This window comes from Felis catus, chromosome D1 (genome assembly GCF_018350175.1).
Source record: "Felis catus isolate Fca126 chromosome D1, F.catus_Fca126_mat1.0, whole genome shotgun sequence".
Taxonomy (NCBI): domain Eukaryota; kingdom Metazoa; phylum Chordata; class Mammalia; order Carnivora; family Felidae; genus Felis; species Felis catus.
In genome coordinates this window covers 99,680,466-99,702,626 of record NC_058377.1, presented here as the reverse complement: position 1 = coordinate 99,702,626, position 22,161 = coordinate 99,680,466, and the positions used below count along the sequence as shown (strand labels likewise).

At 42.2% G+C, this 22,161-nt stretch overlaps 1 protein-coding gene and 1 long non-coding RNA gene across 8 annotated transcripts in view; one reads left to right on the top strand and one right to left on the bottom strand.

Annotated features, from left to right (window-relative positions):
- Nucleotides 1-3,398, bottom strand: part of LOC111556681 — a 29,213-nt gene extending 25,815 nt beyond the window's left edge. For 4 of the 6 annotated variants that reach the window (XR_006586613.1, XR_006586614.1, XR_006586616.1 and 1 more), the window contains exon 1: nt 3,348-3,398. This is a non-coding gene — a long non-coding RNA (uncharacterized LOC111556681). The other 2 variants (XR_002736365.2, XR_006586615.1) reach the window with 1 other exon arrangement.
- Nucleotides 3,399-3,409: 11 nt separating this feature from the next.
- The window catches only part of NUP160 (nucleoporin 160), a 52,724-nt gene continuing 33,972 nt past the window's right edge, over nt 3,410-22,161 (top strand). For both annotated transcript variants that reach the window (XM_011286844.3, XM_045039284.1), the window contains exons 1-10: nt 3,410-3,566; nt 3,835-3,946; nt 8,679-8,889; nt 9,201-9,423; nt 10,734-10,812; nt 11,657-11,771; nt 12,262-12,420; nt 18,318-18,395; nt 18,652-18,749; nt 20,581-20,665. In XM_011286844.3, the coding sequence (XP_011285146.3) occupies nt 3,413-3,566; nt 3,835-3,946; nt 8,679-8,889; nt 9,201-9,423; nt 10,734-10,812; nt 11,657-11,771; nt 12,262-12,420; nt 18,318-18,395; nt 18,652-18,749; nt 20,581-20,665 (1,314 nt within the window). In that variant the 5' untranslated portion in view covers nt 3,410-3,412. The remainder of the gene's footprint in view (nt 3,567-3,834; nt 3,947-8,678; nt 8,890-9,200; nt 9,424-10,733; nt 10,813-11,656; nt 11,772-12,261; nt 12,421-18,317; nt 18,396-18,651; nt 18,750-20,580; nt 20,666-22,161) is intronic.

Sequence of the window (22,161 nt, the reverse complement as noted above, 5' to 3'; positions counted from 1 at the left end):
AGGCACATAATCACATAATGGTGTAGAGTGAGATAAAATGAGTTAAGTCCTGGATATGTTGAGGTTGAGAGGTCTGTGGGGGAATCCCAGTGATGTTTGTAGGCAGATGAATGCAAAGACTGAGCACTCAAGGGACTGGGTGCCTGGCTGGCTCAGTCAGTACAGCATGTGACTCTTGATCTTGGCTTCGTGAGTTCAAGCTCTATGTTGGGCCCAGAGCTTACTTTAAAAATGAAAACTCTAGGGGCGCCTGGGTGGCGCAGTCGGTTAAGCGTCCGACTTCAGCCAGGTCACGATCTCGCGGTCCGTGGGTTCGAGCCCCACGTCGGGCTCTGGGCTGATGGCTCAGAGCCTGGAGCCTGTTTCCAATTCTGTGTCTCCCTCTCTCTCTGCCCCTCGCCCGTTCATGCTCTGTCTCTCTCTGTCCCAAAAATAAATAAAAACGTTGAAAAAAAAATTAAAAAAAAAATGAAAACTCTAAAAAAAAGAAAAAGAAAAAGAATAGGCAGTTGGATGCATAAGGTTGGAGTTCAAGGGAGAAAGGTTTTTACACTGGAGATCTGCATCTGGGAATTATCAGAATGTAGCAATCTAGTATTTAAAGCCAGAAGACTGCATGAAATCCTCAGGGGAGTTATTTGTAGACAGGCTCAAAAACTGAGCTCTGGGGTACTCCAACATTAAGAGGGTTGGGGAAAAGAGAAGCAAATTAGCAAAGGAGTCTGAAAAGAAACAGTCAGTGAAATGGGAGGAAAACAAGAGAGTGTAGTGTGGTGCCCTGGAGGCCGTGTGAAGAAAGTGAGCAAGAAAGCAACTAATTGTTCAAATGCTGCAGATGGTCAAGTTAAGTTCAGGGTTAAGAATTCAGGGGTGTCTGGCTGTCTGAGTCTGTAGAGCATGCAACTCTCGATCTTGGGGTTGTGAGTTCGAGCCCCACATTAAGTGTAGAGATTACTTTTAAAAAAAAGAAAAAGGAATAAGAGTTCAGAGTTAGATATAATGGATGTCATTGGAGATCTTGAAAAAAGCTGCTTCAGTAGAGCAGCAGGAGCAAAAGCCTGATAATAGTGGGTTTAAGAGAGACTGGAAGATGGGACTGCAAGCTGGTGCAGCCACTCTGGAACCTCAGTATGGAGGTTCCTCAAAAAACTAAAAATAAAACTACCCTACGACCCAGCAATTGCACTACTAGGCATTTATCCAAGGGATACAGGTGTGCTCTTTCAAAGGGACACATGCACCCCCATGTTTATAGCAGCACTATCAACAATAGCCAAAGCATGGAAAGAGCCCAAATGTCCATCGATGGATGAATGGATAAAGAAGATGTGGTATATACATACCATGGAGTATCACTCGGCAATCAAAAAGAATGAAATCTTGCCATTTGCAACCACGTGGACGGAACTGGAGGGTGTTATGCTAAGTGAAATTAGTCAGAGAAAGACAAAAATCACATGACTTCACTCATATGAGGACTTTAAGACACAAAACAGATGAACATAAGGGAAGAGAAACAAAAATAACATAAAAACAAGGAGGGGGACAAAACAGAAGAGACTCATAAATATAGAGAGCAAACTGAGGGTTACGAGAGGGGTTGTGGGAGGGGGGATGGGCTAAATGGGTAAGGGGCACTAAGGAATCTACTCCTGAAATCATTGTTGCACTATATGCTAACTAATTTGGATGTAAGTTTTAAAAATAATAATAATAATAATTAAACTAAATTTTAAAAAAGAGAGAGATTGGAAGAAAAGAAATTAAACAGAAAGCTCTTGAATTCTGCCCTAACAGTGAAGAACAGCTCTGAGGTAGGAGATAGTAGCTAAAGAAAGCAGAGATCAAATGAGGGTTTCTGTGTGTGGTGAGAAGGAAAAATAACAGCACGTTTGTGTGCTTAGGGAAGCAAGTCAGTAAATAGGAGCAGGGGTTGAAGACGTAGGAGAGAGGATATAACTGCTAGAATGGTGTCCTTGAGTAGGTGATCTGGAAAAAATGTAAAAAGGTTGTCCTCCCGTAAGTTCAGGGACAGTTCAATTTACAGTGGTAACAGTACAGGAAGACAGAGTATGTGGGTACAGATGAAGGTAGGTAGGGAGAGGTGGTAGTGAGGGAAATTCTCTTTCAATTGCATCAATCTTGTAAGTGAAAATGCAAGCTGAGAGTGAGGAGGAGGGAGGAGGTGTTACCGGTTAGAGAAGTTGTGAAATGCTCATATCTTGGACCATAAGCGGACAAAGGAAGTACGATGTGTTTGCTGGGCAGCAATATGGACCCACTCAAGGTTTAGAAGCCTAATGAAGGTAGAGGAAGTCATCTGTATGATTGCGTATTTTATTCCAGCCCTGTTCAGCTGCAGACTTGGATTCAATCAAAGCTGTAGTTTTTACCAGAGCATAATGAAGAGGAAGAGAGCTAGGCAAAGGAGTAATTTAAATGGAACTTAAGCAGAGCAAGAAGGAAACCTCAAGGAAATGAGGGACAGTGAAAAGGTGGAAGAACAATGGACACAGTAGGTGGGATGGAGGGATGGCATCGCTAACGTTGGTGTCCTAGGAGCAAGCTGGAAAGTTAGGCGGGAGTGGTCAGCATAAGATCAATGAAACAGAGAATGACAGCGAAGGGTTGCAGTCACTGGTAATAGCAAGAATAACAGAATTGCTTAACAAATGTTGACTACTGAGGAAAAAAGAAAAACATTTTCCCCTGAAAATCAGCATTTTCCCCAGTTCTGGGCATCTATTGTGCCCTAGATATAGGCAAAGTCACAGTATCTTCCAAACTTCCAGATGAGGAATGGAAGCAAAGGCAAATTCCCTTCACGTACGCAAGTGAGCAGTATTTAGGTAATCTCAGCAAGTTGTTATCAATGTTTTATCGAACGCAATATGTATCATTACACAAGATTACACGAATACAGCCTCTTGAAAAGATTCCAATACAAAAGATCCCCTCTCCCCATTCCACATGTCAACCGAAGGCCAAAAGGGAGACCAGGAGACTTACGGACTGCCACCCCAACGCAGGGAAGGGTGACCGCGAACTCGGAAAACCCGGCAGAGGGCGCTCAGCTGCCCCGCCTCCCCGGACCTCGCCCCTCCCGGGAAGCTCAGCTCCACCGCCGCCCGCGCCCGGGTTTTCAAAATGGAAACAAACCCGGCCCCGCCCCGCTCCCGGAGGTCGCCGGGAAAAGGGCACCGCCCCCTGGGGGGCATCCCAGCCGGCCAGGCGAATGTTCCCGCAAGCAGAATCGGCTCGCTCTTTCCCTTTCCCTTCTGACTTCCTCCCTGCCCACTTTCGTTCTCCAGCCAACTGACTGGAAGCCTTGCAACGAACGGTCTTACCCTCTCTTCTCCTCTGGCTTCCTCACCTGTCCGCAACTCCGCCCGCCCCACCCCCGGAAGTGACGATGGCCTCCCATCCTTGCTTGCGTCCCGTCGAGCCTTGCGGCGGCGGCGGGAAGATGGCGGCGGCGGGAGCCCTGGAACGGAGCTTCGTGGAGCTCAGCGGTGCTGAGCGCGAGAGGCCGAGACATTTTCGGGAATTCACAGTGTGCGGCATTGGTACGGAAGCAGCTAAGGAGGACGCGATCCCGTCCTTCCCCTCGGGCATCTCCTATGGGTCCCTACATGTCTGACCCCTCGTTCATACTCCTAAGTCCACATGCCTATAGCCCCGGGATCAGAGCTTCCGTAGTGTCCTACTTCGCCCTCCTTTCTTCCCCTTCTCTTTGTATGGATTGTCAGTCGTCACCCTCTGCTTTCTCAGTGCCTTCAGTCCCTGTCATCCCTAAAGAGTTAGGTGTGCGGGCTGACCAATCTTCTTTTGCAGGGACTGCAAATGCCTTGGCTGGAGCCGTGAAATACAGTGAGAGCGCGGGAGGCTTCTGTTATCTGGAAAGTGGCAAGTTGTTCGCCGTCACCAGAAACAGGTTCATTCATTGGTAAGTGCTGTGTTCGCCAACCCCCCTGGCAGGTTGGGCTGTTGGACTTCTGACTTCTCGTGGCTGTTCCCAGAATGTCATTCTCCGAGGCGGTAATAGACAGGAAAAGAGGACTGTTTTCACATCTGAATCAGGGGAAAATTAGGGAGACGCAGAGTACTAGGAGAGGTGCCCTTCCAGGCAGCACTAAAAGCAGAGGAAATGAAGCTTATGGGATAAAGCCCCAAAGTCCAGTCTTAAACTTGAACTCATTGTGTTTTTATAGTGTTCTACAGCTTCCTTAATTCTTCAAATACATTTGAGCTCTTTCACGTCAGGCATCTGAGCACGTCTAGTATCTAAGTTTGCTAGAGATGGAGTGGTGAACAAAAGCAACACCATTTCCATCACGCAAGATGTTGTAGCTGTTTGAAGATGGGTGTGGACCTGCTTTTTATGGTGCAGTTTTATGAAGGAAAAGACACTAAAGTAAGGGACTGCGACATAGGTGTATAAATACAAATTTTTCATACTTGCCTCATAGGAAAAGTATAGGGGCTGTGAGAGGCTAATGAGAGGACCAAATGTTACTAGTGAGACAGAGAAGGCCTTCAAGGATATCACATTTAACCCGAGATCTGTAGGATGAAAAGTTGGCTGGGCAGGGAGGGGATTGGGGGACAGAGCCGTCCAGCACACAGCATCACCATATGCAAAATCCACGAGGTAGAAGGAACTGGGCAGGTTTGAGGAACTAACTGGATGGAGATCTGTGTGGCTTAAGTAGTGGGCGAAATGGAAAGTGGTGTGAAGATGCTGAGACGGGGGAAGTAAGCAGGACTCAGATCATGGAGGACCCTCAGATCCTTTCTAAGCGTTTTGGATTTTTCCCCCCAAGCACATTGAGTAATCACTGAAGGATTTTAAAGAGTTACTCTTTACTAACATAACCAAAATTGCATTAAGAAAAAAAACAGTTTAGGGGTGCCTGGGTGGCTCGGTTGGTTAAGCATCTGACTCTTGATTTCAGCTCAGGTCTTGACCCCTTTTCTTTTCTTGAAAAAGAAAAAAAAAATCATTTTACTTCATGGCAGGTGGATTTCAGTTAGATAGGTATAATACAAAAAAACTGCTTGCTTCAATGATGGCCCACGTGAGAGATGCTGGTGGTTCACTTACGGGAGTAGATGGATTTAAGATGCATTTAGAAGGCAGTTTCACTAGGACTTGGTGACAGAGTGAATATGGGGTAGAAGATGGGAAGGGAAATGGAGGGAACAAAGTCAGTTCCCTGGTTTCTGGTGTGACTAACAAGATATTGGGTGGGCAAGTTGCCTTTTACTAATACAAAGAAGATGGAGAGATGTGAATAATTCTTTCCAATACATTTGAAGTTACCTGTGTAGGAGCCCTTCAGAAATGTCATGTAGGCCTTGAAATGTATAGGTCTGAGGCTCAGAAGAGAGACCTATGTTTGACGTACAAATCTCATTTAAGAAATACTTTTTAGTACCTAATATTTTCCAGTCAGTGTTCAGGGACTGAGAATATAGCAGAGAACAAAACAAAGTCTCTGCTCTCGTGGAGGGAAAGAGGCAATAAACAACAATAACCCCCCAAAACAAATAAATACAGTTTGTCCAGTGATGAGTGGAATAGAGAACAGGGAGGCAAGGTGAGAGGAAAGGGAAATGCCTGCAGGACATGCCTGCAGTTACCTTTCATAGAAGGTAGTCAGGGAAGACCCAGTGAGAAGTTGGCATTTGAGCGGAGGAAGTAGGTATCTGGGGGATGAGATTTTTCAGGTAGAGCCTTCCAAGAAAAAGGAACCAAAAATGCAAGGAACCTTAGACAGGAGCTTGTTCATTGTGCTCAAAGAATGGCAAGGGGCCAGGAGTCTGCAGCTGAGTGATCAAAGGGTAGAATAGGAAAGTAGCCACGGGTCAAATCAGGGCTTTGTTGGTAACTTTAAGGCTTCGACTTTTGCTCTGAGTTAGATGAGAAGAAGCCATTGAAGGGTTTTAAGTGGAGGAGTGACCTGATCTAGGTTGTGTTTTTAGAGGATCGCTGTGGCTGCTGTATTGAGGACAGGGTATAGTGGGGAAAGGTTGGGAACAGGGAGACTGATTAGGAGGTTGGTGCCATGGTCCAGACGAGATGCTGGCAGCTTAGAACAGGGTGCTATTGGCAGAGGCAGTGAGAAATATTCTGTTTGTGGATATGTCTTGAAGGTGAGTTTGTTAGAATTACTATTGGTTCAGATATAGGGTATACAGAAAGAGAAGCATCAAGGGTGATCTCCAGAGTTTTGTCTTGAGCAACTGGAAGTTACAGAGATGCCATTAATTGAGTTGGAAAAGAGTGAAGGTGAAGTGGGTGTTTTGGTCTCTTTGTTTTGCAGGTTTGCTAGTCTAGGTGTTCTGTAACAGGTTTCATTTGAAACCCCTGTTAGATATCCAGGTGGAAGTGTTGACGCAGTAGCCAGTTCAGTGGAGAGTTTGGGCTAAAGATATAGATTGGGGAATTGCTGGCATTAGATGGCATTTAAAGCTATTACACTGAATGAGATCACATAGAGATGGCCAGAAGTATTGGCATTTGGGGCCAGAAAAGCCTTTGTTGTGGGGAGCTGCCCTGCACATTTTAGGGTATTGAGTAGTATCCCTGGTCTCTACCCACTACAGGCCAAGAGCACCCCCTCCCCAGTGTGACAAGCAAAAATTTCTCCAGATACTATTAAATGTTATTAAGGAGTGGGGTAGATCGTTCCCCTGTTGAGAACTTGTGTAGTGGAGGAAAGTTAAGGTCTGAGGACTAAACCCTGGAGCACTCCAATATTTAGTAAGATAAGGAGACTAGGAAGGAATAGGAGGGACATAAGAGTTGAACAAAAAGCGAGTGTTATCTCAGAAGCTAAGGGAAATATTTCAAGGAGAAGAATAGTGAAAAACTGTTAAGTACTGCATATAAGTCAGAGAAATGAAAATAGACCTCTGCGTGGTGGAGGTTTGTCAGAAACTGCTCCCACTGTGGTACAAACATCCGAAGTGGCTGGGCTCTGGAGAGAAGATGACAGGAATTGTGAGTACAGAATAGCTCTCTTAAGGAGCACCACTGTGAGAGAAGCAGAGAACTCCAACTCTCGAAGGAGGGCAATGCAAGTGTATGGAGGAAGTATAATAGTGTATGCATACACAGTCAAGAGCAATCACTAGAGGGGAACTGCAGAAAGTGAGATATTAGAAAAAAATATAGATGCGGGAAAGGAAGTGTGGGAGAGTAACAGTGAGCCAGGAGCTAGTCTTCAAGGAATGAAAGAGACCTGCAGATAACTGCAGTGGGCAGGGGTCGTAGGTGGTGTCTGGCTGCACATGCCTCAGAGCTGAGTAGTTCGGGCAGGGAGGGAGGAACAGTGGCGCTGGAGTGGCAGTGGGGAGCAAGCAGGACAGCTGTGCCCCACTTTGAGGCCCCAGCACAGAGAGTGTGGTAGAGAGAGCTTACCACCGTTAGAGAGGACTCTGGGGGGTGTCCTCAGGGCAAGATCCAGGACCCAACTTTAACCATAAAACAGGAAGGTGAAGCAGGTTTTCAGAGACAAGGTTGAGAGTCCAAAAAATTGTGCTGATGACGTGCCGTGAGTTACCAGAAGCAAAGCAGCCCTAGGAAATTAGAGTTCACATGGTGCGTACAGCTTCGGGGGTGGAAAAGATGCGCTTTGAGAGAATGGGTACAGTAAGCAGATAAGACACCCGAAAATCAAGGTTGGAGGAAATAAAATGCAAGCGTCAGGTCCAGGAGAAGGAGAGGGAATGCCTGGAGACACGGGGAAAAAGCAGGAGAGGGTAGTATCATCGAAGTCAAGAAAGAAACTCTCAGAAAGACAGCATTGTCAAGTATGGGGAATGCTACTAAGAGGTCAAGTAAGAACAGGACTGAGGAATCCACTGGAATTGGTGTGGTGACCTTGGTAAGAAGAGGGCAGGTTGAAGAGTATGAGGGAGATGAGATAGAGAAGACATGGCCATGGAGGGGAAAGGAGAGATGGTGATAGCCAGATAGTGGCAGGAATGGGGTGATGGAAAGGGAGAGGCCAGGGAAGAGCGCATTTGAACGTTGAGGGAAGGCTTTGGCAGAAGGAGAGATGGACACAGAAGGGATATACTTGAGAACATCAGAGGTTGCCCTCGAATTGCTGGAAGGAGACTCGCTCTTCAGGGGAGGATGCAGGCAGACTGGTAAATGAGCTGATGAGAAGGTAGGGCCCTCCCAGTACGGTGTTTTCTATGATCCAGTGCTACCATATGGCAGAGTTGCGCCTGAAGAGGTCTTCCCTGCATCCAAGAGGAAGTCACTGAAAGGGAAATAGTCACATTTGTTAGGGTCACCATAGTATGATGCTGTAGTACTGATAGTAGAGGCATTCCACTGTAAGTAATGGGGGTTCATGGTGTGAATTTTCTTTATAGTGGGGTTCAGTTACTTTGAGTATCATCATCCTAAATAAATAAGCCATCAAGTTTGGAAATGCCTCCATTTTAACAGAGAATCATATAGTAAGATTGGAATTTTATATGGTGCTGTGGTTGGCAAATGAATGTATCGTGATGGTTTAGATTCTAAAAGTTGATCTGAATTTGTTTACCCAAAACTTTGAAATTGGGAAAGTTCATCTGGAAGCCACTTCCATATATTTCAAGACAACAGTCAGTTAGGAAAGCATAAACTGTTTAAACAAATGTCTCTTTTTTAATAGGAAGACCTCTGGAGATACATTGGAGCTGGTGGAAGAGTCACTGGACGTAAATCTGTTGAATAATGCAGTTCGCCTCAAATTCCAAAATTGCAGCCTCTTACCTGGAGGGGTTCACGTCTCTGAGACTCAGAATCATGTGATAATCTTGATCTTGACCAATCAGACAGTGCACAGATTACTTTTACCACACCCTTCCCGGATGTATAGGAGTGTAAGTTGGTTAAGAGTAATATCCTTTATTTCCCAAGTTGCTCTGGTTGTCACACATCTAATGCTGGAGCAATATCCTTTAGAAATTGAAGGAAGATTGGATTTCTTGGTAGCTCTTACCAAGCATACTTTTGATAGTTACAATTTAAAATGATCAGACACATTTTTAAGTTGAAATAATCTTGATGAAAAAGAACAGCTTTGTTTCCAGGCTCAATTGTTTCTTTTAAAACTTTTGTAGCCATTGAAAGGAACTGAGCAAAATTCAGTTTATTTTGATTTAACAGATTTTTCTTTTTAATTACTCCACAGGAGTTGGTAATTGAAAGTCAGATGCAGTCAATATTTACTGACGTTGGAAAAGTTGATTTCAGGGATCCTTGCAACTCTCAATTAATTCCAGCAGTACCTGGACTCTCCCCTAATTCTACCTCCTCGGCAGCTTGGCTTGGCAGTGATGGGGAGGCTCTGTTTGCTCTTCCGTCTGCTTCTGGGGGAATCTTTGTTCTTAAACTACCGTCTTATGACATACCTGGTAAGAGTGGGAGCTGAACTTGGATTTAACTTTAAGCAAGGAATGTTGGCAGTAAAACAGACCTTAGAAGACCATACCCATCATCCAAGGCAGGAATTGCTTCTCCCCCTGAAATTGATCATTCAGTGTTGCTTGCCAAAGGAGTCTCTAGTGCTTTTACTGTTTTTTGTTTTGTTTTGTTTTGTTTGTTTTCTGAGAAGGTAAGATTTTATACAGCGGATGAGGAATTGTAAAGCTTTTCGGAATGTGGGAAGACATAACTGTAAGACAGCCTAGTCTAAGGCCTGTAGTAGAGATGAGTTGACTAGTTATCTACCTTCAGGTTGAGGTACTATAACTAAAATAAGTTAATTGACACAAGGAAGTTCGGCTGCTGATAACCTGCTCCAAGTCACCACTGTCTCCTGCCTGGATTATTGCATTATCTTCCTAAATATCCCTCAGATCTGTTCTTACCCCTCTACAGAAACTTCTGAGATACACTTAAATCTAAGTAGAGTCATGTCACTCCATTGCTCAAAGCCCTCAAGTGAGGGTTTGTTCTTCATGTCATTCTGAATAAACCCAGAGTCCTTACGTTGGCTTTCAGGGACCTCTTTTTTCCCCTTCGCCTTCTCTACACCAGCCTCAAGCTTCTCGCAATTGCAATTCCTTGAACATACCGGGCATACTCGTACATCAGGGTTTTTGCCTGAGATCGTCTTTCTCCAGCTGCCAGCTTGGCTCATCCCCTTAACTCCTCAAGGTCTTCACTCAGTGTTCCCTCAGTGTGTGAGGCCTTCCCTGACCACCCTTTTCCAAATTGCACATACACACACAGCATTCACTGTATGCTTTCTGTTTTCACTTATTACCATTCTGCTTAGTTTGTGAGCTGTCTCGGCTTCTGCCCTTCTCCCAGTGGAATGTAAGTTTTATGAGGACAGGTGTTTTTTTTTAATGTTTTGTTTACTGCCACATCTTCAGCACCTAGAACTGTGCCTGACACATGAAAGGAACCCAATGATTCTTTGGGGAAGAATGACTGTTCTGAGCAGCAATCAGGTTACTATTTGTAACTGTTTGGCAAAAATTTTCCCTAGCAATATGTTAGTGCTATTTTTATTAATGCAATAATGATTCAAGATATTTTAAGTGTGATGTATGTGGAAAGGTACATCCTAAAACCCTCTTATTCAGTATGGAAATGGAGAAGCCTGTCACCTGTTATAAGGACCTTGTTCATGATTGGATGGATCCTTGTTTTTGAGTTTCTCTGAGTCTGATCAAGAGGTGCCTTGGATGTCACTGGTCTGTTTTCAATCTCGTAGGGATGGTGTCAGTTGTGGAACTAAAACAGAGTTCAGTAATGCAGAGACTGCTTATAGGCTGGATGCCAACAGCTATCAGGTAAGTGGTGTCTGGTGGGCAAACCAAAGGGCCCAAGAATTTCACTTTTGCACTGGTCAGGAACTATTAGTGATTCTAGTCTTATTCTAAGGCAGATAAGCATTATACTGGAAAGGAGAAGAGTCTGCAAAATATCACAGTCCATCTGAGGAGAGCCACACCTCAGACATCTTGATAGCAGAAACTGATTTTTTCTATATTTTCTCATGATATTCAACTCAGTGCTCTGCCCTGACTCACTAATTTTGTGTAAAATTAGAAGTAGGAAGTTTCTGATGATTAAAACTCTATTCCTTTCTTATGTAGAGCCCTTTAAAGTATATCATAGTGATTGGTTATAGACCAAGTAGAAAATATAGTTATCTGATACCAGCATGTAAACTCTTGGTTCCTTGTGTTGACTAAGAGTGTACATTTATAGGGGCACCTGGCTGGCTTAATCGGTAGATCATGCAATTCTTGATCTTGGGGTTGCGAGTTCATGCCCCATGTTGGATGTAGGAAATACTTAAAATCTTAAACAAAATGGTACATTTATAACTTTATTTTATCTGTTTAATTACAAGTTCTAATAATCTTGGGGTGCCTGGGTGGCTCAGTCGGTTAAGCATCCGACTTCGGCTCAGGTCATGATCTCGCGGTTTGTGTGTTCGAGCTCTGCGTCGGGCTCTGTGCTGACAGCTCAAAGCCTGCAGCCTGCTTTGGATTCTGTGTCTCTCCATCTCTCGGCCCCTCCTCTGCTCATGCTCATAATAAATAAATGTTAAAAAAGTTTTTAAAAACAAGTTCTAATAACCTGATAGTTAGAACACTACGAGCCTAAAATTGGGCTTTATGTTTTTAGAGGTGACCAGGGGCCTTCTGATCGTCCCCTCGCTCTTGCTGTTCATTGTGTTGAGCACGATGCCTTCATCTTTGCTCTGTGCCAGGATCATAAACTACGAATGTGGTCTTATAAGGTAAATGCTACATTTATAGTTACTTAAGTTAAAATAGCATTGCGAATTGTAAGAGAATTGAAGTCAATCTTGCTGTTTCTGTCAAAGATTATTAAGATCACTGAAGTTTGGAAATTGCAGGCCATTTCTACATTCAGACAGTTTCATTTAGCTTTTTCATACATTTCTCCCCTTTTTTATATATTTTTAAATTATGAATCCTACAGAATTAAGATATACAGAGAATAATCTTCACTTAAGAGGAATGAATGTGTTTTGTAAATGCAAGTTGATAAAACAGTTTTCAGGATTCATACGCAAAACAGATGATCTTATTTATCAGACTTAAGAGACATTTTCATCTCAGACTTTAAAAAAAATCTTTAGTGTCTCTCAGCAGATAAAAGAGGAGTGCTAGGTGTGATGAGTGCACATCCTTTCAAAGGGGAAGAAGTTTGTTTTTCCTGACTTGGATATTCTTTGATACTAGTTGTTGACTTATCTTGAGCAGGACCAAATGTGCCTGATGGTGGCCGACATGCTGGAGTATGTTCCTGTGAGTAAAGACTTTCAGCTCAGTATTGGAACTGGACATAAGTTACGGCTTGCTTATTCCCCTTCCATGGGACTCTACCTAGGGCTGTTCATGCATTCACCAAAACGCGGACAGGTATGAAACAAATAAGACCTGTATCAAGCTACACTGTATGTACTGATGTGGGCAAGTAGCGGGAGATACATTTGAGTCTATTTAAGCTCTTCCCACCAACCTAGGTGTTTCATGTGTTGTTTCTGTGGAGATGATGGGTTTTGTGCTAATGTGTGAATCAAAAAAATCGTGAAGAAGTCGGGGTGAAAGGGAGTAGAGAGTTCAAAGGAACGTGAAAGGAAAAGTTAACCGAAGCTAAATAAGAAAGAGCCAGTTTTGGGGCGCCTGGGTGGCGCAGTCGGTTAAGCGTCCGACTTCAGCCAGGTCACGATCTCACGGTCCGTGAGTTCGAGCCCTGCGTCGGGCTCTGGGCTGATGGCTCAGAGCCTGGAGCCTGTTTCCGATTCTGTGTCTCCCTCTCTCTCTGCCCCTCCCCCGTTCATGCTCTGTCTCTCTGTCCCAAAAATAAATAAACGTTGAAAAAAAAAAAAATTTTTTTTTTTAAAAAAAAGAAAGAGCCAGTTTGGACATCTGGGTGGAAAAATGGAGTTATGAAAGGGATGCAAGTGTTACTAAGTGGTTGGAGGGAAGTTAATTTTTAGAAATAATTTTGCTCGTCTTCCAAACACTAGCTGTTGTATGTAGATGAGGTATTTAGGATGTCATATAATGGTAATCCTGTAATAAACAACCATTCGTTGGATATTCTGTGTTTGCCATGATGCCGGGCCCCTTATGTACATTAATAGCAAATACTTGGACAGTGCTTACTCTGGGCTCACACGCTTTATGCATGTTATCCATTTAATCCGGATAACATTTCACTGAGGTAGGGTCTGTCCTCACTGTGCTGGAGGTGCCCATCTGGGTGCCTCTTCACCCTTGTTGGGCTCTGATGTCCAACTACAGGTTGCCCCTCCATATGGATGCCTTGTTCATGCCTTTTGAGCTGATACTCTGCCACCCCTATTCAGTGGTCACCCTCCTTCCCTGCTTGGGCTTTAATCACCAATATAGACTGCTACCCTATGTGAACACCCTCCTTGTTCTGCTTGAGTTTTCCACCCTATACCAGGCCTTCCATATGTGTGGAAGCCTTCACACTCTGCTCATGCACCTACACTCTAAGCCAAATGTGGATACTCTTTTTACCTCCTTGGGCTCTTGATTCATCCAGCCTATGACCCTGACCTCGGTCTCAGTTTCCTCCAGTAGTCCACAGAACTCAGGGAAACAGTAACTTACATTTGCCAGTTTACTATATGACAAAAGATACAGATGAACAACTAGATGAAGAGGTATGTTGGGTGAGGTCCAGAAGGATCCTGAGTTCAGAGGCCTCTGCCCTGTGGTGTAGGAGTTTGCCACCCTCCTGGCACATGGATGTGTTCACCAATCTGGAAGCTGTCCTTATACCATACTTTAGGGATTTTTATTTTAGGGATTTTTATGGAGGCATCATGATGTAGGCCTAATCCATTATTACTAGATTTCCAGCCTCTCTCCCCACCCCAGAGAATGGGGGTGGGGGCTGAAAGTTCAAGCTTCTAATCATGGCTTGGTCTTTCTGGTGACCAGCCCTAATCCTTGAAGCTATCTAGGAGTCATCTCATTAGGACAAAAGGTGTTTCTGGGGCACCTGGCTGGCTCAGTAAGTAGAGCACGAGTAAGTAGAGACTCTTGATCTCAGGGTGAGTTCGATCCCCATGCTGGTTGTGGAGCCTACTTGAAAAAATAAAAGGCATTTATCACCCAGGAAATTCCAAGGGATTCTAGAGCTCTGTATAAGATGCTCCTATCATCTTCATCATTCAGGAAATTACAAGGGTTTTAGCTTAGTGCCAGCACCCAGTGGCAGAGACCAAAATATATTTATTATTATTATTTGATAGATTCTGATAGAGATTATGTTGGTTCTGTAGATGATGCTGGAAAATATTGCCATCTTTGCAATATTAAGTCTTTTGGTCCATAAACATGGAATGTTTTCCCATATATTTACATCTTTAATTTCTTTTTACAATGTTTTATAGTTTTCAGAGTAGAAGTTTTGCAGTTCTTTTGACCAGTTTATTCCTGGGTATTTATTCGTAGTGGAAATGAAATTATTTTCTTAATTTTATTTTGAGATTACTCAGTGAACGTTTATAGAAATACAGTTCATTTTTGTATCATTGGTCTTGTATCATGCAACCCTGCTGAATTATTTTATTAGTCCTTAAATAGGGTTATAGTGGAGTCCTTAGAACTTCCTGTATACAAGATAACCTCATCTGCAAATAAAGATAGTTTTATTACTTCCTTTCCAATTGAATCAACTGAATGCCTTTTTTTTTTTTTTTTAATTGCCCTGGATAGATCTTCCAGTACAATATTGAATAGAAGTGGGAAGGGCTGGCATCTTTGTCTTGTTCCTGGTCTAAGGAAGAAGGCTTTCAGTGTTTCACCACTGAGTATGACATTAGCTGTGAATTTTTCATAAATGCCTTTTATCATGTTGAGGAAGTTCCTTTCTATTCCTAGTACTGAGTGTTTTTCTCATGCAAGGGTGTTCAGTTTGCTGCCATTGCCTTGATTCATTATAAGGCACCAGTAATTTTACCCTCTTATTTAGGCTTGTGCATCATCAATGCAAAAATATCAACACAGATATTGCAGATAATGTATTCTTATGAAAAGAGTTTTGGCCTCACTGATCCCCTGAAATAGTCTATGGTCTACATTTTGAGAAGCACTCCTCTAAAAGACTCAAAATTGAGTGTAGGAGTGGTGTGAAATTGAGCAAAGCTGTTATCTCCTTTCTTTTGAGCATTATGGTTCTATTCATGAAGCCTAAAATCAGATAAACCTTTTTGGCAGTTAGACCTACTCATGTTATGGTGAACTTGTAGACTTTTTTTCCCCCTACACAAATCCTGCTCTTCAGCCTGTATTTTCCTCTAATAGGCACAGTTGAAATTTATTTTTCCTTTGTCTCTAATATTTATATCCATTCCTATTCATTTGTTTCTGGTGTTTCCTTTGGTTCTTTGGATTCTAATTCTTTAGTAAGTGTATTACTTCGGTTATTTCCAGTATCTTGTTCTCATTGATCATACAAGCTGCCATCTGTATTCCATCTAAGACCTTAATACAACTCTCAAACAGAAGTCCTGTAGACTGTGGTGTGTGGTCCACAGACTGGTCCTGGGCCACAAATTCTTGTTTACCAGTTTGCAGTAAGATAGCTACAGAACATGAGAGTGAACTTTCAGATACTTTTATAGTGGTTTGACAATGCTACAGACGTCCACATTCAAGATTCCTGTATGTTATAAATAAAGTATCAATCTGCAACAGGTTGGAAATTAAATAAAACAAAAAACTAGTCCTTTACCACAGGTAATTTGAGAAGCACTATATGCTTGGCCAGCATTTTTCCAACAAGAAATACCTTGTTTTGCTATCTACTATACACATATTGTGGTGATGGACATGTAACAAAAAAAAAAATATATATGAAACATGTTTACCTTTACTATGAGTGATGAACTGATGAACTTTGATACTTTGTTGTTGTTGTTGTTGTTGTTGTTGTTGTTCTTGTTGTTTGAATGCTGGTTGAGACCTGCTAAATTGATTTATATTCCACTAACAGGTTGAAATCTGCAACTTGTAAAATACAGCTCTAGACTAGGATGAATATGAACACTGCATATATCTTTTGTATTTCATACACTCCTACTTTTTCTCAGAAGGGACTCTCTGTATATTTTTCTTTTTTTTTTAATTTTTTTTTTATTAACGTTTATTTATTTTTGAGACAGAGAGAGACAGAGCATGAACGGGGGAGGGGCAGAGAGAGAGGGAGAGACAGAATCGGAAGCAGGCTCCAGGCTCTGAGCTGTCAGCACGGAGCCCAATGCAGGACTCAAACTCACAGACTGAGATCATGACCTGAGCCGAAGTCGGACGCTCAACCGACTGAGCCACCCAGGCGCCCCTGTATATTTTTCTTTTAGTACTACCCTTTAGTAACTTCTGTGTTATAAAGAGAGAACCATTGTCACTCTTACCAGTTTACAGTGAATTTTCTTTTTCCAAAAAAATTACTTAAAATATCCATAAAGTATCATTTTGGAGTTTGAAATTTTTTGTTTTGGCAATAGAGTTAAATACTACACTTGAATTATTTTATAGAGTTTTGTTTTTAGTAAAAGTTAACTAGTGTTGATTTGTATTGTGCATATGTTTTAAATTATCTCTGGCACTTTGGTAAAAATATAAACTTAAAACAGGTTTCTGACCACAATGAGATACCACCTCACACCCGTGGCTATCCTCCCCCAAAAAAACAGAAAATAGCAGTGTTGACAAGGATATGGAGAAATTGGAACCCTTGTGCACTGGTGGTGGAAAGTAAAATGTTGCAGCCACTGTGGGAAACAGTATGGCAGTTCCTTAAAAAGCTAATTGTAGCATTACCCTATCTGTGATCCAGCCATTCCACTTCTGGGTATATACCCCAAAGGATTCAAAGCAAGGTCTCAAAGACGTATTTGGGGGCACCTGGGTGGCTTAGTCGTTTAAGCGCCAACTCTTGATTTCAGCATAGGTCATGATCTCATGGTTGGTCATGAGATTGAGCCCCACATTGTGCTCCACACTTATAATTCTCTCTCTCCCTCTGTTCCTCCCCTGCTTGTGCTCACATGCGCATGCGCTTTCTTACTTAAAAGATAGTGTTTTCTTGTAGACAGTCCAAAAAAAAAAAAAAAATTGTACGCCCATAGTCATCATACTATCTACAGTAGCCAAAAGGTAGAAGCAGCCCAAGTGTTCCTTGACAGATGAATGAATAAACAAAAATGGTATATACATAAAATGGGATATTATTCAGCCTCAAGGAAGGAAATTCTGACACATGCTACAACATGGATAAACCTTGAGGATGTTATGCCAGGTGAAGTCACAAAAAGAAAATACTGTTAATATTCTACTTGTATAAAGTGCCTAGAGCAGTCAAGTTCATAGAGACAGAAAGTGGAATGGTGGGTGGAAGGGACTGGAGGGAGAAAGGAGTGTGGAGCTATTTAATGAGTATAGTTTCAGTTTTACAAGATGAGAAAAGATCTGGATATAGGTTGCACGATAATGTGAATGTATTTAATACTACTGAACTGTGCTCTTAAAAATGGTTAAGATGGTAAAAAAAAAAAAAAAATAAGGGGGGGTTACAATGACAAATGTTATGTGTATTTTACCACACCTTTATAAAAATTGGTTTCTAGGGGCACCTGGGTGGTTCACTCGGTTAAGTATCCAACATCTGATTCCTAATCTTGGCTCAGGTCTTTTAATGTTTATTTTTGAGAGAGAGAGAGACAAAGCACGAGCAGGGGAGGGGCAAAGAGACAGGGAGCCACAGAATCTGAAGCAGGCTCCAGACTCTGGGCTCGAACCCATGAACTATGAGATCATGACCTGAGCCAAAGCCAGACACTCAACCTGCTGAGCCACCCAGGCGCCCCTCGGCTCAAGTCTTGATCTCAAGGTTATGAGTTCAAGCCCTGCATGGAGCTCTTGCCATGCAGGGCATGGAGCCTACTTAAAACATTTTTTTAATTGGGGCGCCTGGGTGGCTCAGTCGGTCGAGCGTCCGACTTCAGCTCAGGTCATGATCTCACGGTTCGCAAGTTCGAGCCCTGCATCAGGCTCTTTGCTGATGGCTCAGAGCCTGGAGCCTGTTTCGGATTCTGTGTCTCCCTCTTTTTCTGCCACTCCCCCACTTCTGCTCTCTCTCTGTCTCTCAAAAATAAATAAATGTAAAAAAATTTTTTTAATTAAAAAAATAATTGGTTTCTGAATGCTCATAACTGTTAGAAAAGTAGCATGTTGATTTTTTTCAAGTTATGAATTATTAACTTGTGTTTTAACAGTTCTGTATTTTCCAACTGGTGAGCACTGAGAATAACCGCTATAGTCTAGATCACATTTCATCCGTTTTCACTTCTCAGGTAGGTTGGATCATCCTTTGCATATCACTCAAGTATAAGAAAGAATTGGCTGACTTAACTATGTTGTAAAGGGACAGAAATCTTAAAATGAAATATTTACTGATAGATGCAGACCAAATTTCATTTGAGTTTTACCAAGTTCGTGTGGTACTATCTTCTGTTTTTATGCTTTTGACCTCCTATTAATACAAATTTAAGTTGCTGTAAGCTATTCCTCTTTCATATTTTAACCCCTTTCCCCCACATTTCCTCCTAGGAGACACTGATTGACTTTGCCTTAACCTCTACGGATATCTGGGCCCTGTGGCATGATGCTGAGAACCAAACTGTTGTGAGATACATCACCTTTGAGCAGTATGGATCACTTCCTCTGTCGTCTTGCCTCACCCCTAGGGGTTCCATTCTAAGAAAGCAAGAGAGCTTGTTATGTAGAACCGAAGTCAAGTGTTTGCATTTAAAGGATTCAGTCCTGGGTTTGCCTACTGTTAACTATTTTCCAAAATTCCTCCTTTTACATTTTGTGATGTTTCTTACCTTTTGGTTTTAGAACAAAAGGAAGGATTCTTAGGGTTGGAATGAGATAAAATACCATATTTCTTGGGAGCCATAGCACCTATCTAAAATACTTCTAATTTGGGAGTTTACTCTGCTTCTGAGCAGACTATTTCCAATACCCACAACTTCCAAAAGATACTGCAGCCCCTTAGGGTTCTCAATTTTCTCATCATAAGAGAAATTGATTGCACAAGTATAGTGCTCTTCAAACTTTTTTGTTTTAAACAGGAAACCCTTTTTTTCAAAAGATAATGAACTCCAATATATAAAACTAGTATTTTGTGAGAATAAAATTATAACACAATTTAATGTTATTGTTGGTTATCTCTAATATTAGATATATTTGGTCTCTAATATTTTAATGTACATAATAGTTTTAAATGTTTTAATAGCTACAAAATACATTTGAAAAAAAATTTTTTTAATTTTTTTTTTATTTATTTTTGAGACAGAGAGAGACAGAGCATGAACAGGGGAGGGTCAGAGAGAGAGGGAGACACAGAATCCGAAACAGGCTCCAGGCTCTGAGCTGTCAGCACAGAGCCCGACGCAGGGCTCGAACTCACGGACCGTGAGATCATGACCTGAGCTGAAGTCGGACGCTTAACCGACTGAGCCACCCAGGCGCCCCGAAAAAAATTTCTTAATCAGACACTTATATACTCCTGAAACACCCTGTGCAGGATTCCCTGGAACATCGCTTAATGTCTTTGGAACTAAACTAATTGAACTTTAGGGATCCCTCATAATCGGTCCTATACTCTAGACTAGAACTATAGGGATAGTTGCCCCAGATGGTTGAGCCGCATCTCAGATAATATGAGCGTACTCCTTATAGATGGCATTCAAACAAAGTGGTGATAAGCAAAGAATCGTATCAGATAAGAGTATGAGTCCACTTGTGAAATTTAGCTGTGACAAAGCCTTACTTTTCCCATCTACAAAATGTGGGTGATACGTCCTTCAGAATTACCATAAGGCTTATAAGAATAATATCCTTAACTGTGCCTAGCATAATATCTAATAATAGTAAATGCAAAATAAAAGTTAGCTATTGCTTGTAGATTTGTGGTTAGAGTGTTCATTTCAGGAAGATGCCTGTTAAAACTGGTAAGAGCAAGGGCACACTTGGCCGGCATAGTGGAGCGTGGGACTCTTGATCTTGGGGTTGTAGGTTCAAGTCCCATGTTAGGTGTAAAGATTACTTTAAAATAACATTCTCTCAAAAATAAACATTAAAAAAAAAATTAAGGGGCTTCTGGGTGGCTTAGTCGGTTGAGCATCCAGCTTCGGCTCAGGTCATGATCTCACGGTTTGTGAGTTCGAGCCCCATGTCGGGCTCTGTGCTGACGGCTCAGAGCCTGGAGCCTGTTTCAGATTCTGTGTCTCCCTCTCTCTCTGCTCCTCCCTCGCTCGTGCTCTCTCTGTCTCTCTCTCTCTCTGTCTCTCTCTCTCTCTCAAAAATAAACATTAAAATAACATTAAAAAAAAAAACCGGTAAGAGCACTTCTATAAAGCCAGACTGTTGACAATAAATTTTACTTATTTATTTTGAAATCTTCAGTAGATCAACAGCATCAGCTTTTAGTCATTTTTATGTAGACTGATGGCCTTTTTTGTTTCCCTATAGTAATGTTGCAGGTCAATGGAATTCAGTTTTTATGCACTCTCTGCCAGAGGAAGAGATCATCATCAGAGATGATCAAGACCCCAGAGTAAGCAACATTAAAGTCTTATGTAAGAGGATGATTTACCCTGATCATTAGTTTGAGAAGAACCAGGTGTATTAGTCCGAATTCTTTCAGCTGCACGTGAAAGAAACCCATCTCAAACTGACTTAAGCTTAAAAGGAAAATATTTGTGCAGCTGAGAAATGGAGAGTTACCTGGCTTCACCCAAGGCTGGAACAGTGCCACAATGCCTTCAGGGCTTGATTTCTCCTTGGTATTTGGTTTTCCTTCTTGTTGGGTTTATTCTCAGGCAGGCTCCCTGAGCCTATGCATTGTGTGAACTACGCATTCTATGGACCCCAGAGGAGAGGGAAAACCACTGTCCCTGGTCCTGAAGTAGACTCTCATTGGCCTGGCTTGAGCAGTGTGCTGGTTTCTGACACAGTCACTCTGACCAGAAAGAATAGAATAATCTGCCTTAGCATGAGAAACATGTCCAACGTGCACCTTGTTCTTGTGGAGGTGGTGAAGTCAGTTGAGTATGGGGAATATGGGTAGAGGAGGAATGGTTCCCCCAGAGGAAGGTAGGGATTTGTTAGTAAAAGAAGGGTAATGGATCCTGGGTAGGCATAAACACTAGGTGTCCACTAGTGTTTATAACCATGTTGGTACATGCATATAAGCTAGAAATCAAATAAATTCTGGTAACAGTATATGCTATGAGGAAAATAACTAAAATGCAATTGGGGTGCCTGCATGGCTCAGTGGGTTGAGAGTCCCAACACTTGATCTCAGCCTTGGTCTTGATCTCAGGGTCATGAGTTCAAGCCCCGCATTGCGCTCCACACTGGGCATGAAATCTCTTTTTAAAAAGATGATAATTCCGTAGAGAGCAAAACAGGCCAGTCTCCCTATTTTTCAGAGATATCCTCAGGTTAAGAAGAAGAGAAAAAGGCATCAGTTGATGCCTTTATGTTAAATGAGGTTGAAGATTATGGGCCCTGGGTCACCCCCCAGAACCCCAGGAGAAGGAAGGAAACTTGAGTGAAGATTAGTCAGATTTGCTACTTCCTGGCAAATCTGAATTGTGAAATTTGGGTAAAATATTTGGGCAACTTAAGACTTTCCGTTTTTCTTCTCTCTACTTCATCTTCCAAGTAGTGACAGTTTATTGCATGTTTTGTTTGTTTTTACATGTAATGCCTATTGGTTCCTTTTATATGTGAGACATAAGATAAGTACTTTATGGATGGTGGAGAAACCAGTTTAGCTTAATTGTTCTCTTACCAGTGTGTATCACCAATAAACCTGTGTTCGCCTTTCCATATAAGGTTGGCATTTCACATGCTATGTTTTCCAGTGGAACCCAGTAAAGTACTCCATGAGGAACACCCTGATTTCCTTATAGTATGCCTAGTTGGCTCAAACACACTGTAGTCTCTTCCTTAATGTGAAAATATAGAACTGCTCTAGTACTTGGTATTGCTCAAATACAGAAGGGCCATGTTTTTATAATGGAAACTCAAGTGTTGGCGCTAATG